The 12737-nt window shown below is 38.2% G+C and overlaps 1 protein-coding gene across 2 annotated transcripts in view; it reads right to left on the reverse strand.

The window, feature by feature from the left end:
- Window positions 1-2602: 2602 nt before the first annotated feature.
- ephb4a (eph receptor B4a) overlaps window positions 2603-12737 on the reverse strand; it is a 46635-nt gene continuing 36500 nt past the window's right edge. For both annotated transcript variants that reach the window (XM_052101752.1, XM_052101743.1), the window contains exons 10-17: window positions 9498-9562; window positions 9271-9384; window positions 8818-9065; window positions 8482-8697; window positions 8175-8324; window positions 7101-7294; window positions 6099-6257; window positions 2603-3886 (exon numbers count right to left, since the gene is read on the reverse strand). In XM_052101752.1, coding sequence (XP_051957712.1) covers window positions 3778-3886; window positions 6099-6257; window positions 7101-7294; window positions 8175-8324; window positions 8482-8697; window positions 8818-9065; window positions 9271-9384; window positions 9498-9562 — 1255 coding nt within the window. In that variant the 3' untranslated portion in view covers window positions 2603-3777. The remainder of the gene's footprint in view (window positions 3887-6098; window positions 6258-7100; window positions 7295-8174; window positions 8325-8481; window positions 8698-8817; window positions 9066-9270; window positions 9385-9497; window positions 9563-12737) is intronic.

Genomic DNA, 12737 nt, shown 5'->3' on the forward strand with positions numbered 1-12737 from the left:
TACAATTGTACAGAGGGGTTATCTGAGTTACTGTAGCCTTTTTGTCAGCTAGAACCAGTCTTGCCATTCTCTGTTGACCCCTTTAATCAACATGGTGATTTTGTCCACAGAACTGTCTCTTACCGGATGTTTTTTGTTTTTCACACCATTCTCTATACACTCTAGAGACTGTTTTCCATGAAAATCCCATGAGATCAGCAGTTAAAGAAATACTCAAACAAGCCTGTCTGGCACCAACAATCATGTCACAGTCAAAATCATTGAGATAATTTTTTTTTTCCCCATTCTGATGGTTGATGTGAACATGACTGTTGAGGTGCTCCTGACCCATATCTGCATATACCCATATATTTTATACATTACACTGCTGTCACATGATTGGTTGATTAGATAATCTACATATTATTAATAAGTAGATGTACAGGTGTACCTAATAATATGGCTGTATTCTTCTGTGTAAACTCCATCTTGACTTGTGAAATGCATTTACAAATATGTAGTGGGTTTGCTTTTAGGTCTGTCGTAGAAATCCTAGATCTGACCCACAGGTATGGACTCTAACCGAGAGTTGGACAGCATCCCTTCCTCTGGATAAATTGTCTCAGACTTGAACCAAGTTCCTGTACTATCCTTCCTGGGCAACACTGTACTCACTTTACGACTGAATATGAGAATATGAGTACATTCTGCTGTTTGAGCTGCCGCAGCAACTCAAGGCAGACTCCAGTTTCGCTGATTTTGCTTCATTTAATGATGAAAAAAATACATTACATTGCACAGATAACTCATAATAATTGTTTACTTCATTCTGATTGTTTAAAATCTTATTTCTTAGCAAAAAGTCCTTGTCTGACTTAATCACAAGCATTAAAATGTCAATATAACAAAAACAGCTACAAGCCAGTCCTAGCTGGTGCTACTTCCTTAATTGCAAGATATATTTCATTTAGAAATCAAAGAAAGAATGGGTGTGACATGCTTTCAAACAAAATCTGGGTAAAAAGAAGGTTGTCAACATGAACACAGTGTAGAGTTGCAGAGCTACAAACCTTCCTACATCTGTACAATAGTTCTCTTAGAGACAATACAGATTGTAATCTGTGCATATTATGACCACATGTAGCATGTTAGCTTTAGCACTAGCGCCATGAATGCAGAATTTAAACATGATAATTGCACATTAAACAGGGTTGGGGAGTAGGCTAATGGAGTACTTGTGACAGCTTTAAGTATTTGAAATACAAACCGTATTTTTACACACACACTGCCTGGCCCAAAAAAAAAAGTTGCATACTCCATTATTAAATTGGACCGCCTATAGCTTTGATTTCAGCGTGCATTCGTCGTGGCATTGGTTCGAAAAACGTATTCAAAGTCACAACATTTACGTATTTCCATCCAGAGTTGCTTGAACTTTTGTTTTGGCCGAGATATTGTATTAATGATGGGAGAGTCGAACTGCTCTGTAGATGAATCTTGACATTGTCGTCCTGGAATATGCCTTTGTCGTCAGGGAAGAAAAAATTCCATTGATGGGATAACCTGGTAATTCAGTACATTCAGGTAGTCAGCTGAATTCATTTTATTGCAGCATAATGTTGCTGAGCCTAGACCTGACCAACTGAAACAACCCCAGATCATAACACTGCCTCCAGAGGCTTGTACAGTGGGTACTATGCACGATGGGTGGATCGCTTCATGCACTTCCCTTCTTACCCTGACGCACCAATCTCTTTGGAATTGGGTAAATCTGGACTCATTAGACCACATGACCTTTTTCCATTGCTCCACAGTCCAATCTTTATGCTCCCTAGCAAATTTAAGTAGTTTGTCCAATTAGCCCAATCCTGTAAGTCCTCTTACATACACTATAACATGGCCATGAGTTCTACTGTCGATTTTTTACGATGTGACTTCAAGCGTTTTAGTGATCTCCGATCACGATCATTCAAGATTTTTTTCTACATTTCTTCCGTGATGGTGAAAGTTCACCACTAACTTTCCAGGTTTTCAGTTGAACAGTTCTTAACCCATTTCCAGTGATTTCAGCAATCACCTTCTTTGCTTGATGCAGGCCAATAATTTACCCCTTCTGAAACACAGTAACATATTTTCCACGACCATTGGATACGTCTTCAGACATGGTTGTTTAAGAAATGAGAAGCTACACACTGCATCAGTAAGGGTTAAAAGAATTGTTGCCAGCTGAATCACATTAATCACTGCAATAATGATCCAATCATAGGCTCAAAACAGTGACTTTTTTGGCCAGGCAGTGTTTATAAAAATATATTCATAATTTTAACGATCAGACTGGTTAAAATGGCTTAGTTTAATCATGTAGATTCCATTCATAGAGTAAGGAATGAAGTAATTGATTTTAATGTCACATTGGTTAATGTTTTAGATGTAGTCTGTTGTCAGCACAGTGTGCGTGTCATATTTAAATGCTCCGTTATAGGCTGCGCCCAGCAGCATGGGCGTTGTTCGAATGTTCACAAACAGTATACCTGTTTTGATCTTTTTCTTGAAAAACTTAACTGTGATTGAACATATTCATGATATGACCTTTAAAGAGAGGCAAGAAAGAGTTAAAAGCACTTTAAAAAACAAGAATAAATGTGTAATTTTTTATTGAAACAGAAACATGGATTACACTTGCAAAGAAAATGAAACTTTTTACATAAATCAAGTTATATTTATACAAAAAATAGGCAACAAAATAAAGTCAAGTCCTTGGTTTGTTCATGTCGATCTCCAATGTGAAGACCAAATCCTCCTACCCTGAAAACCTTGTATGGTATCAAAAGGGGGCTTTTGAAATTTTTTAATAAATCAAACCAGCAAAACAGTTCTCACAATAAACAAAACAGAGTGGCACTCCTTCGTAGGACGTTTTGTCTCTTTTAGCCACTTACAAAACAGCGGACAGTCTTTTATTTGGTCGCTTTTAGTGCCAATCAAGTGTTGCAGATCTTTAAATATCTGTGTGTGTGTGTGTGTGTGTGTGTGTGTGTGTGTGTGTGTGTGTGTGTGTGTGTGTGTGTGTGTGTGTGTGTTTGTATAAGCACGTATGACATGAGAATTTGGTCCATCGGTGAAACCTCCACCTCGTCAATCTCTTTCTCTCTTAAAAAAAATAAAATGCTTATTTTACACACTCACACACACACAGAGTGCATTGTTTAAAAACAAAATATGTGTTCCTTGCACACACTATTATCAATTTAATATGTGTGTATGTGGGCATCCGTCAAAGTATACACACACACGGAACATCCATAATATGAAGAATCAAGACGTCATAATTAATAATCTGATAATTATATCCAAACTCTTGCATTATATTTCTCACTGAATGTTGCGTTATCCTCTTTCAGTCTCTTCAGTATGAAAGTCTCCTTTAGAAAAATACTCTGCAAAAATGGAAATACTTTATCATGGCCTTTATCTTGAAGATTGCATTGTGACATCAGTCTTTGCATTATGATGTCAGAGCAAGTCTGTCCTTTTGGATTATGCCGTGTGACTCCCCAAAATGGTGAAATGATGCAGGTAACATCCACATGAAACCCGTTTGATACCACAGATAAAGTTTTGTGATATTAGTGGTAATAGTAATAGTTCCGGCAGGTTCCTGGACAGGTTTCCTTCAGGTAGTCTTGGAAGCAAATAAGCACGCTTGATCCTTAAGTGACCCGGTAAAAAAGGAAGTACAAATGTTCCTGATTGTGAATGGAAGGTTTACATAAAGGTTCTCCAGCAAACGCCAGCTGCTCAGTAAAGCACATTCCCTGGAGTTTTGTTTAGAATCCCAAGAGCTTCAATACTGGACAGTATCTTCTTCTGATGACCAGCCAGAGTCACTCCCAAACGCAAAAGATCCCTGAGAGATAGAAGAAGCACAAGACAAAGACAGTTAAATCTTAACATTTGAACTAAAAGCTTCTCATCTACTCAAAAATTATGAATTTTTAGTTATTGAATTTTTTTCCACTTTGATGGAAAATTATTTTACAGACTTCAAACATTTAATCATTCAAAATAAGACCAGGAATGTGTATTTAGAAAGTAAAAGGGGTCAATATTAATTTAATGTTGACTTAAATATGTACTGGAAGTATATAGCTTATAGGAGAGAGTAGTATTCTACATGTATATGTAGCTCTATTTAATTAATATTTCTTTATATCCTGTATAAAAACGATATAAAAATTGAACGAAAAAATTAAGGGACTTTTTTTTTTTGTTGTTGTTCCCTTTTTCTCCCAATTTGGAATGCCCGATTCACAATGTGCTCCAAGTCATCGTAGCGACTCGCCTCAATCCGGGTGGCGGAGGACGAATCCAAGCTGACTCCGCGTCTGAGACCGTCAACACACACATCTTATCACAAGGCTTGTTGAGCACGTGTGGAGGCTTCATGCTCAACTCACCAAGCACCCCACTGAGAACGTTCCACATTAAAGCAACTACAAGGTGGTTACCACATGTGACTCTACCCTCCCTAGCAACCGGGCCAATTTGGTTGCTGAGGAGACCTGGCTGGACGCCCTGGGATTCGAACTAGCGAACTCCAGAGGTGGTAGCCAGCCAGTACGCACTCCCTACACGCACACAGTTTGCGTATGGCACCATCTTACCCATCCCATGGAAGGGCAGCAGAAAGACCACCTGCTGCCCTTACACGCACATTATATTTGTTATTCAAGGACCCGAAAGCAGTTGTGGTTCTGAGGATCGATTCACGTTTATATCACACAAACCCCAGCGCCCCTCATGTTGACTTAAATATGTACTGGAAGTGTATATCTAATTGAAGAGGGTAATATTCTACTTAAGGGACTTTTAATGCTGTGCAACCATTATTATTTATTTATATGAAAATTATTATTAATGTTTTTTTTTTCTTGTTGAATTAGAAGCATATGATTAATAATTTTTTCTTCTTAAGGTATTAGTTCACCCAAAACATTTTATTCAATCATTGTTGACTCACCTCTGTGTTGTTATTACCCTAAAAGTCTTTTTCTTTTTTCTGAACACAAAGGGAGAAATTGTAAAACAAAATGTGTTCTCAGTGATGTCATACAAAGGCTGTTTATAGTGAGGCACGAGAGCAAGTTCACACAACCCCCTCATGACATTGGGACATACAAGTGAAAACTTGTTTTCTTCATCTAAAAACAGGTCCTTCACAGTGTGACAGAACAGAACATTGCTGCACACAAAACAGAGGACAGAACTTACTAAAAATGTCTGAAGCGATTGTAGTCGAAGAATTGATGCATTTCTATGCCCAGCCTTATTTTTTTCCAAACGGAGTACTCGGAAATCAAACAGAAACAGATGAGGCTACAGGCAGCCATAGGCAAACCGCGTCCTAACCTGACGGCAAACAACACGTGATGAAGGGTATATTTTCTATGGTAATCCAAATTTTTGTACTAACCAGCTGTGACAAACGACGGTACATTCTATCGCTCCCTTGTATTCTATTTTCAATATCGCATGGGTAACTGTGGCCAATGTGAACTGGCACCGGTCCAAAAACGTTAAAAAAATAAGTCTGGGCATAGAAATGCATTAATTCTTCGATTACAAACTCTTCAGACATGTTTAGTAAGTTCTGTGTTTTGTGTACAGCTGGGTTGTGTTCTGTAGTCGCTATTGCCGTGGTGGACCTTAGATAAACAAAACAAGTTTTCGTTGAACGCCTCAATGTCAAGAGGAGGCTGCGTGAACTGTTGCTCTTGTGCCCTATCATGAACGTGCACAGTAGATCAACGGTCAGTGAACATTTTCACTAAATAATACATTCGATATCGGTTTCTCTCCAAACCTTATTGTATGCTTTCATAAAAATCATGAGGCTCATGGAATAATTTATTAGACTTCTGATCCTCTCCCTTTGTGTTAACAAAAAGAAAGTCATATAGGCTTATAACAACACATGGGTGAGTAAACAATGACTGAATTTTAATTTTTGGGTGAACTATTCCTTTAAACATCTTCCTTGTAATTAATTTGTATTTATACATCTTATATTCTTCAGTATGTATGTTTGACAAATAATAAATATTGTGATCTTTACTTACTCTGTGGTGATGTGGGTGAGTAGCTGCATGGACGTGTATCCAGCCTGTAGAAAACTCTCCTCGTAACGCTCCATCTTAATGGCCCTGAGCCAATCACCTACTGTCCCACAGGATGAGGGCGTTAGAGGGGAGCGCTGGTCTAACAGGGGGTGAGAGGGGCTGAGACACAGAGACAGGGGTGTTAAAATGCATATTAAGATGCTGTCTTAAGCTGGCCTGAAGCTACACAGCAGTACAATGAAAGCCAATGAGAGCATGAGATTGACAGTGTTACTTTGAGGGATAGGTGGGAGGAGCGGGGCAAGAATGTGACAGACAAACATGAGGCCATCCGGAGCCGTTTTGATTGACAGACTGAAAGGCCAACATGTTGAGAGGGGAGGGGCAGTACTAACATACAAGAGGCCATACTGTGCGGACACGAGCAGAGCTAATGAAATGATGGACGGAAAGGCATGTGACTGAAACTAGAACAGGAACTGCAATGTTCTTGATTGACAAGCGGTGTTGGGTAAAATGCATTACAGTAATCCAATTATCTGTGATGGAGATTTAGTTGGCTCTTTTTTCCCCAATTGTTCAAGTAATTCTGTTGCAGTGACTCTTCTTATAAAGATATTGGCATTATTCTAGTGTTACATATACGATTTCAATGAACATTGGATAATTTCATATCTACATTTAACATCCAACAACAATATATCGGCCACACTGCTCTTTAAATATCGATCCCGTCATCAGCCATTAAAAAACCCATATTTGTCAACCATTATTTATACCACTTACAGTTGGTGTGATGGTGAGAACCATGAAGCTATATTAACAGGGAAGGACTTATTTTAACATCATCAACTGTGTAGTTTGTGTAGGCAAGAACTGACTTTGGTGTTTGTATTTTATTGTCCATTGTAAAAGTTGAAATGGTTTTTATGAATGAATTTATATGTAGAGTAATGAGTAACAAGATTACTCTTCAAATAATCTGCTAATATATCAACTTACCCTGCCCCCTCTTGGCCAGTGATTTTTAGTGAGGCTGGATTGCGGATCAGCTTGTCAAGTGCCGAGACGATGTTTGTGAAGCGTGGCCGAGCAGTGCGTTCTTTCTGCCAGCAGTCCAGCATCAGCTGGTGTAGGTATGTGGGGCAGTCAGGAGGTGGCGGCAACCGATAATCCTGCTCAATGGCATTAATCACCTGATTGGGTAAAAAAGATAACGAATGATTGCTATGTTAATGTGGGGAGGATGAAAGTGAGCAATTGAGATGAATATGTTCAAGCCATGCATTATATATAGGTGAAAATATCGGTAGCTATTTTATATTAACTATTGGTCTGATTAAGCCGATATTTGAGGCAATGTTAAAAAGTTAACTTTTAATGAAGAACATATCATTTTAATGCTTGATTTTACTCCTAAAATACTACTTTGAAACTCAATATCGGCAAATATATCGGTTATCGGCCAAAACAAAAGATGGTTATCCGTATTGGAAATATGTTTTTATTAGTGTATCCCTAGTTCAATAATAAAAAAAGTGAATGCTGATTTTACTCGAAATATGTCAAAATGTTTATTAAAGATCAATTTTGGCAAACATATATCGGTTATCGGCCAAAACAAAAGATAATTATCCGTATTGGAAATATGTTTTTATTAGTGTATGCCTAGTTCAATAATAAAAAAAAGTGAATGCTGATTTTACTCGAAACATGGCAAATATTTTATTAAAACTCAATTTTGGCAAACATATATCAGTTATCAGCCAAAACAAAAGATAATTAGCAGTATTGGAGAAAATGTATTTATCAATATGTCCCTAGTTCAATATAGAATAATAATAATAATAATAATAATGTATTATTGGTGATTTTACTCAAAACGTGTACAATTCTAGACTGAAACACATTCAATATTGTCAAACATTATTTATCGGCCAAAACAAAACAAAATTATCAGTACTGGACAAAATTTCTATATCAATGTATTCCTTGTTCAATTTTAAGTAAAATGATCAATGTAAAACAAATGCAGTCACAATAAAATATTTACATTAAAACATTATTAAAACTTACATCCTGGTTGCTCATGTCCCAATATGGTCGCTCTCCAAATGACATCACTTCCCACATGACAATTCCATAACTCCAGACATCTGATGCGGAAGTAAATTTACGGAAAGCGATTGCCTCGGGTGCCGTCCAACGGATTGGAATTTTACCACCCTAAAAGAAGCAGGACAGAACAATTGGCATAATTGGGATACATCTAGGAATGCTTCTTTGTATTTTTCCCTACAATATTCAGCAAATAGTGCATGTATGGTTGTTCAAGCCAGTACGTCTGGGATGTACTCAACGACATTATTGTGTTTGTTCTTACCAGTGAACTGGTGTATGTGGGGTCGGATGAATTCTCTTGCAGGAATCTTGACAGACCGAAATCGGACACTTTGCACACCAGATTACTGTTGACTAGAATATTCCGTGCTGCCAGATCACGATGTACATAGCTCATTTCGGAAAGATATTTCATGCCCGATGCAATGCCACGCAGCATACCGACTAACTGTATTGGAGTAAACTGCCCATCATTTAGCTGAAGATGAAACAGAGAAAAAGACTGCATGTCAGAGGCTGAATGCTGGTTGACGACAGTCAATGAGATGGACACTGATGTAAACAAATATATGAACTACAACATACTATGCATACTTACTCTTAGAAAAGAATCCAGAGCTCCGTTCTCCATGAACTCTGTGAGGATCATGACTGGGCAGCTGGCTGTTATAATGCCCTCCAGGTGAATAATGTTGGGATGCTGGAACTGGCCCATGATTGACGCCTCTGACAGGAAGTCCCGCCTCTGCTTGTCTGTGTATCCACCCTTAAGAGTCTTTATGGCAACGTAGTTCTCCTTCTTACCTGGAACCCTAAGCCTTCCTCGGCAGACCTCGCCAAACTCGCCTGAGAACGGCAAACCAAAGAATTTGATTTTAAGGACTTTGCTTTGTGGAAGTGAAATTTAATTGGTTCCCCAAAATCCCACACCACATAGCTGCACATAAAACATCAAACATAACAGAAAAATGTCTTTGGTTGCAAACTTGTTGCATCGCAAATTGTTAGGACATGGTGCTAATTCCTCAAAATAAGACGGAGATAGACTAACCTGCCCCAATAACCTCCTCGATTTTGACAAAAGAGACATCAATCTCCTTAGCAAACTCTCTCACGGCCTCGTTAGGGTCTTCATAAGTGAATGGATCGATATAAACTTTTACTCCTTGGAGAAATAAAACAGTTGATTACTAAACAACTCCTTTATCACCAAAAATGGCCAAATAAACCAGAATGCGCTATTAAAATAAGACATTGTGTGCATGTTGAAGTACTCACCTTGACCCATGAGATATTGACCATTTTTGATGCTCAGCTCTGGATCTTTGGAGAGATTTTGCTTCCTGTGAAACAGAGAAATTGTGGATATTAATGTCTGTGCATGGTAGATTTGCCACTGCAAGTAGCAATGTACAAACCAACCAGGCGTGACGCGATAAAGCGACAAGCCATAATTCATTTCTGATCATCTTTTTTTACGTATTTTTTTTTTAACCAGCTTGTCGTTTTCATGCCTGGTTTGGACATGGCTTCAGAAAAGTTACTTGATGTTAGAAACTTGTTGTGCATGCTTAGGATATGGTGTAAGGCTTTGTGCTATGCATATGTCACGTTTTGTCTTGCGTTGTCATATTACCCTGAACAAAGAAAAAAACGAATGCATACACCAAATCCTTCTCTCCACCCTATTCTTCCTCTTCCTGTATCTGTGTCTACCTCAGGCTCTGCTTCCTTATTCAGATCATTTCAGTTTTTATACAAGAACAAGGCTTAAATTACTCGTACTGCTCTTTCCAGTTCACCTTGTTATTCTTGTTCTCTTGTTCACTCTTTCTCCTTCCAATTCCAGACTTGTGAACACTTGCTTTCGGCTCACTATTGTTTTCAGAGAACTTTTATTTTTTGCTGTAACTCTACAGTAAAGAATAACAATAATACAAAAATACATTTCTGCAGTATCTTAATTATTTTCCTTTAGACAGCAGTGAGATGCTTCTAAGATGTTTCTCCAGAGAAAAAGCCCCCAGTCATCTCAAATGTGTTTCTTTCAGAGGAGTTTCAGAGGAGATCTCAACAAAGTGAGAATAATGTGTGCTTCGATACTAAAGTGTGCAATCAATGTAAGAGAAAACTTTTTTTTTTTTTTATTCTTCTAAAAACGATTTACATGAGCAACGCCTTCCACATTAATGTTTATAGCTCTATACTCTTATTGTATGCCAACTTTTGTCCAAAAAAATTGCTGGTCTCAAAGTATTGTAAGAAAGAAATAAAAGTCGACATTAACAGAGAGAAAACTTAACCACAACTGAGAATAAAAGAACAGTCCATTTCTCATGACTAAAATAGCCATGTTTGTCCCACCCAGTGCTGGTGGCAGGTCTGGACCGGACGCTCCCTCTGTGTATATGATTGAGTGTAGGGACTCTCCGCTTAACTGAGTATGAACGGGAGTGTGTCTACGTGTTTGAATACACATGAGTGCAAAAGTCTGAGACCACTAATGAAAATGTATTTTATTTTAAATGATTTTCAAATTAATATGTCATTACAAATTATATTATCTGAATAATAATTTGAGAGAAATGCTGAACTGAAATAAAAAAAAAATAAAAAAAAGTTTTAATGACGGCCAGTGTTGGAAAGTTTCTGAAATGTAATCCAGTACAGATTACTCATTACAAAGCTACAATTTGAATCAGTAACACTATCTTTTAGATTACACTTTTGGGTAAAATAAGGAACAGGGCCGCACTGTCTTCAATGTATGTAGTGCCATCTGGCCCATCACACGGATTTCAGGCTCCGGTTTAGGCCGCTTTTTAAAAAAGTTATTAATTGTAAATCGCGAACTAATTATTGCCGTTGGTTGATAGGTAATGTAATCAAAAATGTAATTATGTAATCCATAAAAGTAACTAATCTACGCACATTTAAAAAAGTAATCTAATTACAAGTACTTGTTTTGTCATGTAGATTACAAGTAATCCATTACTACCCAACACTGATGACGGCATGCACTCGAGCTGGCATGACTCCACAAGTTTGTGCTAAACCTGATGCTCAAAGTTATCCTGCATGATTTGAGAATGTTTTAGAGCATCTTTTGTGCTTCAACTATATAGCGTCGGATGCAACAGACAACCGTTGTCTGACACACTTTGGTAGAACTGAACAGCATCAGTCACTACTGTGATCCAGACGCATCTCTTTAACATGCCGGAAGTGTGCTTGACTACACCACACATATGCATATACAGAATGCCAGGTTACACTCTTCTCCATCATTATATGATGAATTACTGCTTATATGATTAATAGAAAATGTGCACAATATGATCTTTAAAAAAAAAATACAACATTTTACAGCCTGCTTTCTTCTGGCAGTAATAGCGCGATCTAAACTGAGCCAGAACATTTTGTGAATGAAGCCCAATCTATAATGAGGCTAATTTACATATAAAGGAGGCATGTTTTAGTGGAAAGCAATGATAATGACTTCATTTAAATACTCAAGACGTAGCTGTTGGCGTTGGTTAAACTAGATTGCGGGTGGTTAGTGAATATGACGTACAGTAGCTTTTAATGCTGAAATACCACACGTGAAAGAGGCACAACTGTTCAGTTAATTCACCCCTGTATGTTACCCAGAAAAAAATACATACCTACAATCTTAGCTGTGCATACATGTGTATGTGCCATGGAAATATCGGAGTTTCTACGTACATTGGAGTGTGTGCATGTCTAAAAGTCGTTCATTGTATAAGAGCTTAAAGAAGCGTGTGTGTGTTTGCTGCCCCAGGGTCACAGCTATTGTTCTGTTGATTTGGCCTGTAAAGTCTGGGCTGGGACTACTGCATCCTGTCTCTGCTCCCTCTGCTTCTCTCTCTCTCTCATTTCCCACACAGTCATGCAGCTGAAATAACTCAACAGAGCTGTTCAGAGACTTCGATCACATCTCAATATTTTTCATCCTATTGACGAGATTCGATATACTGTATAACTCAATAATTATGTATTTGCTCTGAAAGTCTGAAAGAGTAGATTCAATATTTAAAAGGCATTAAATAAAATCTATTTATAAATAAAGGCATGTTTCCCCTATAGTTTTACACTAAAAGAACGAAAGGGAGAATGAGATCTAATCATTGATGTTTCCATCCAAGTTACGAACTTAATTTATGCAAATCTTAATATCACAAAAACATGGGGGGCCTGTGTAGCTCAGCGAGTATTGACGCTGACTACAATCCCTGGAGTCTCCAGGGGCGAGTTCAGAGGGTGCTGATTGACTCCAGCCAGGTCTCCTAAGCAACCAAATTGGCCCGGTTGCTAGGGAGGGTAGAGTCACATGGGGTAACCTCCTTGTGGTCGCTATAATGTGGTTCTTGCTCTCGGTGGGGTGTGTGGCGAGTTGTGCGTGGATGCTGCGGAGAATAGCGTGAAGCCTCCACATGCACCATGTCTCCGCGGTAACGCGCACAACAAGCCTCTTGATAAGATGTGCGGATTGACGGT

The sequence above is a fragment of the Xyrauchen texanus genome, chromosome 3, assembly GCF_025860055.1.
Source record: "Xyrauchen texanus isolate HMW12.3.18 chromosome 3, RBS_HiC_50CHRs, whole genome shotgun sequence".
NCBI lineage: Eukaryota > Metazoa > Chordata > Actinopteri > Cypriniformes > Catostomidae > Xyrauchen > Xyrauchen texanus.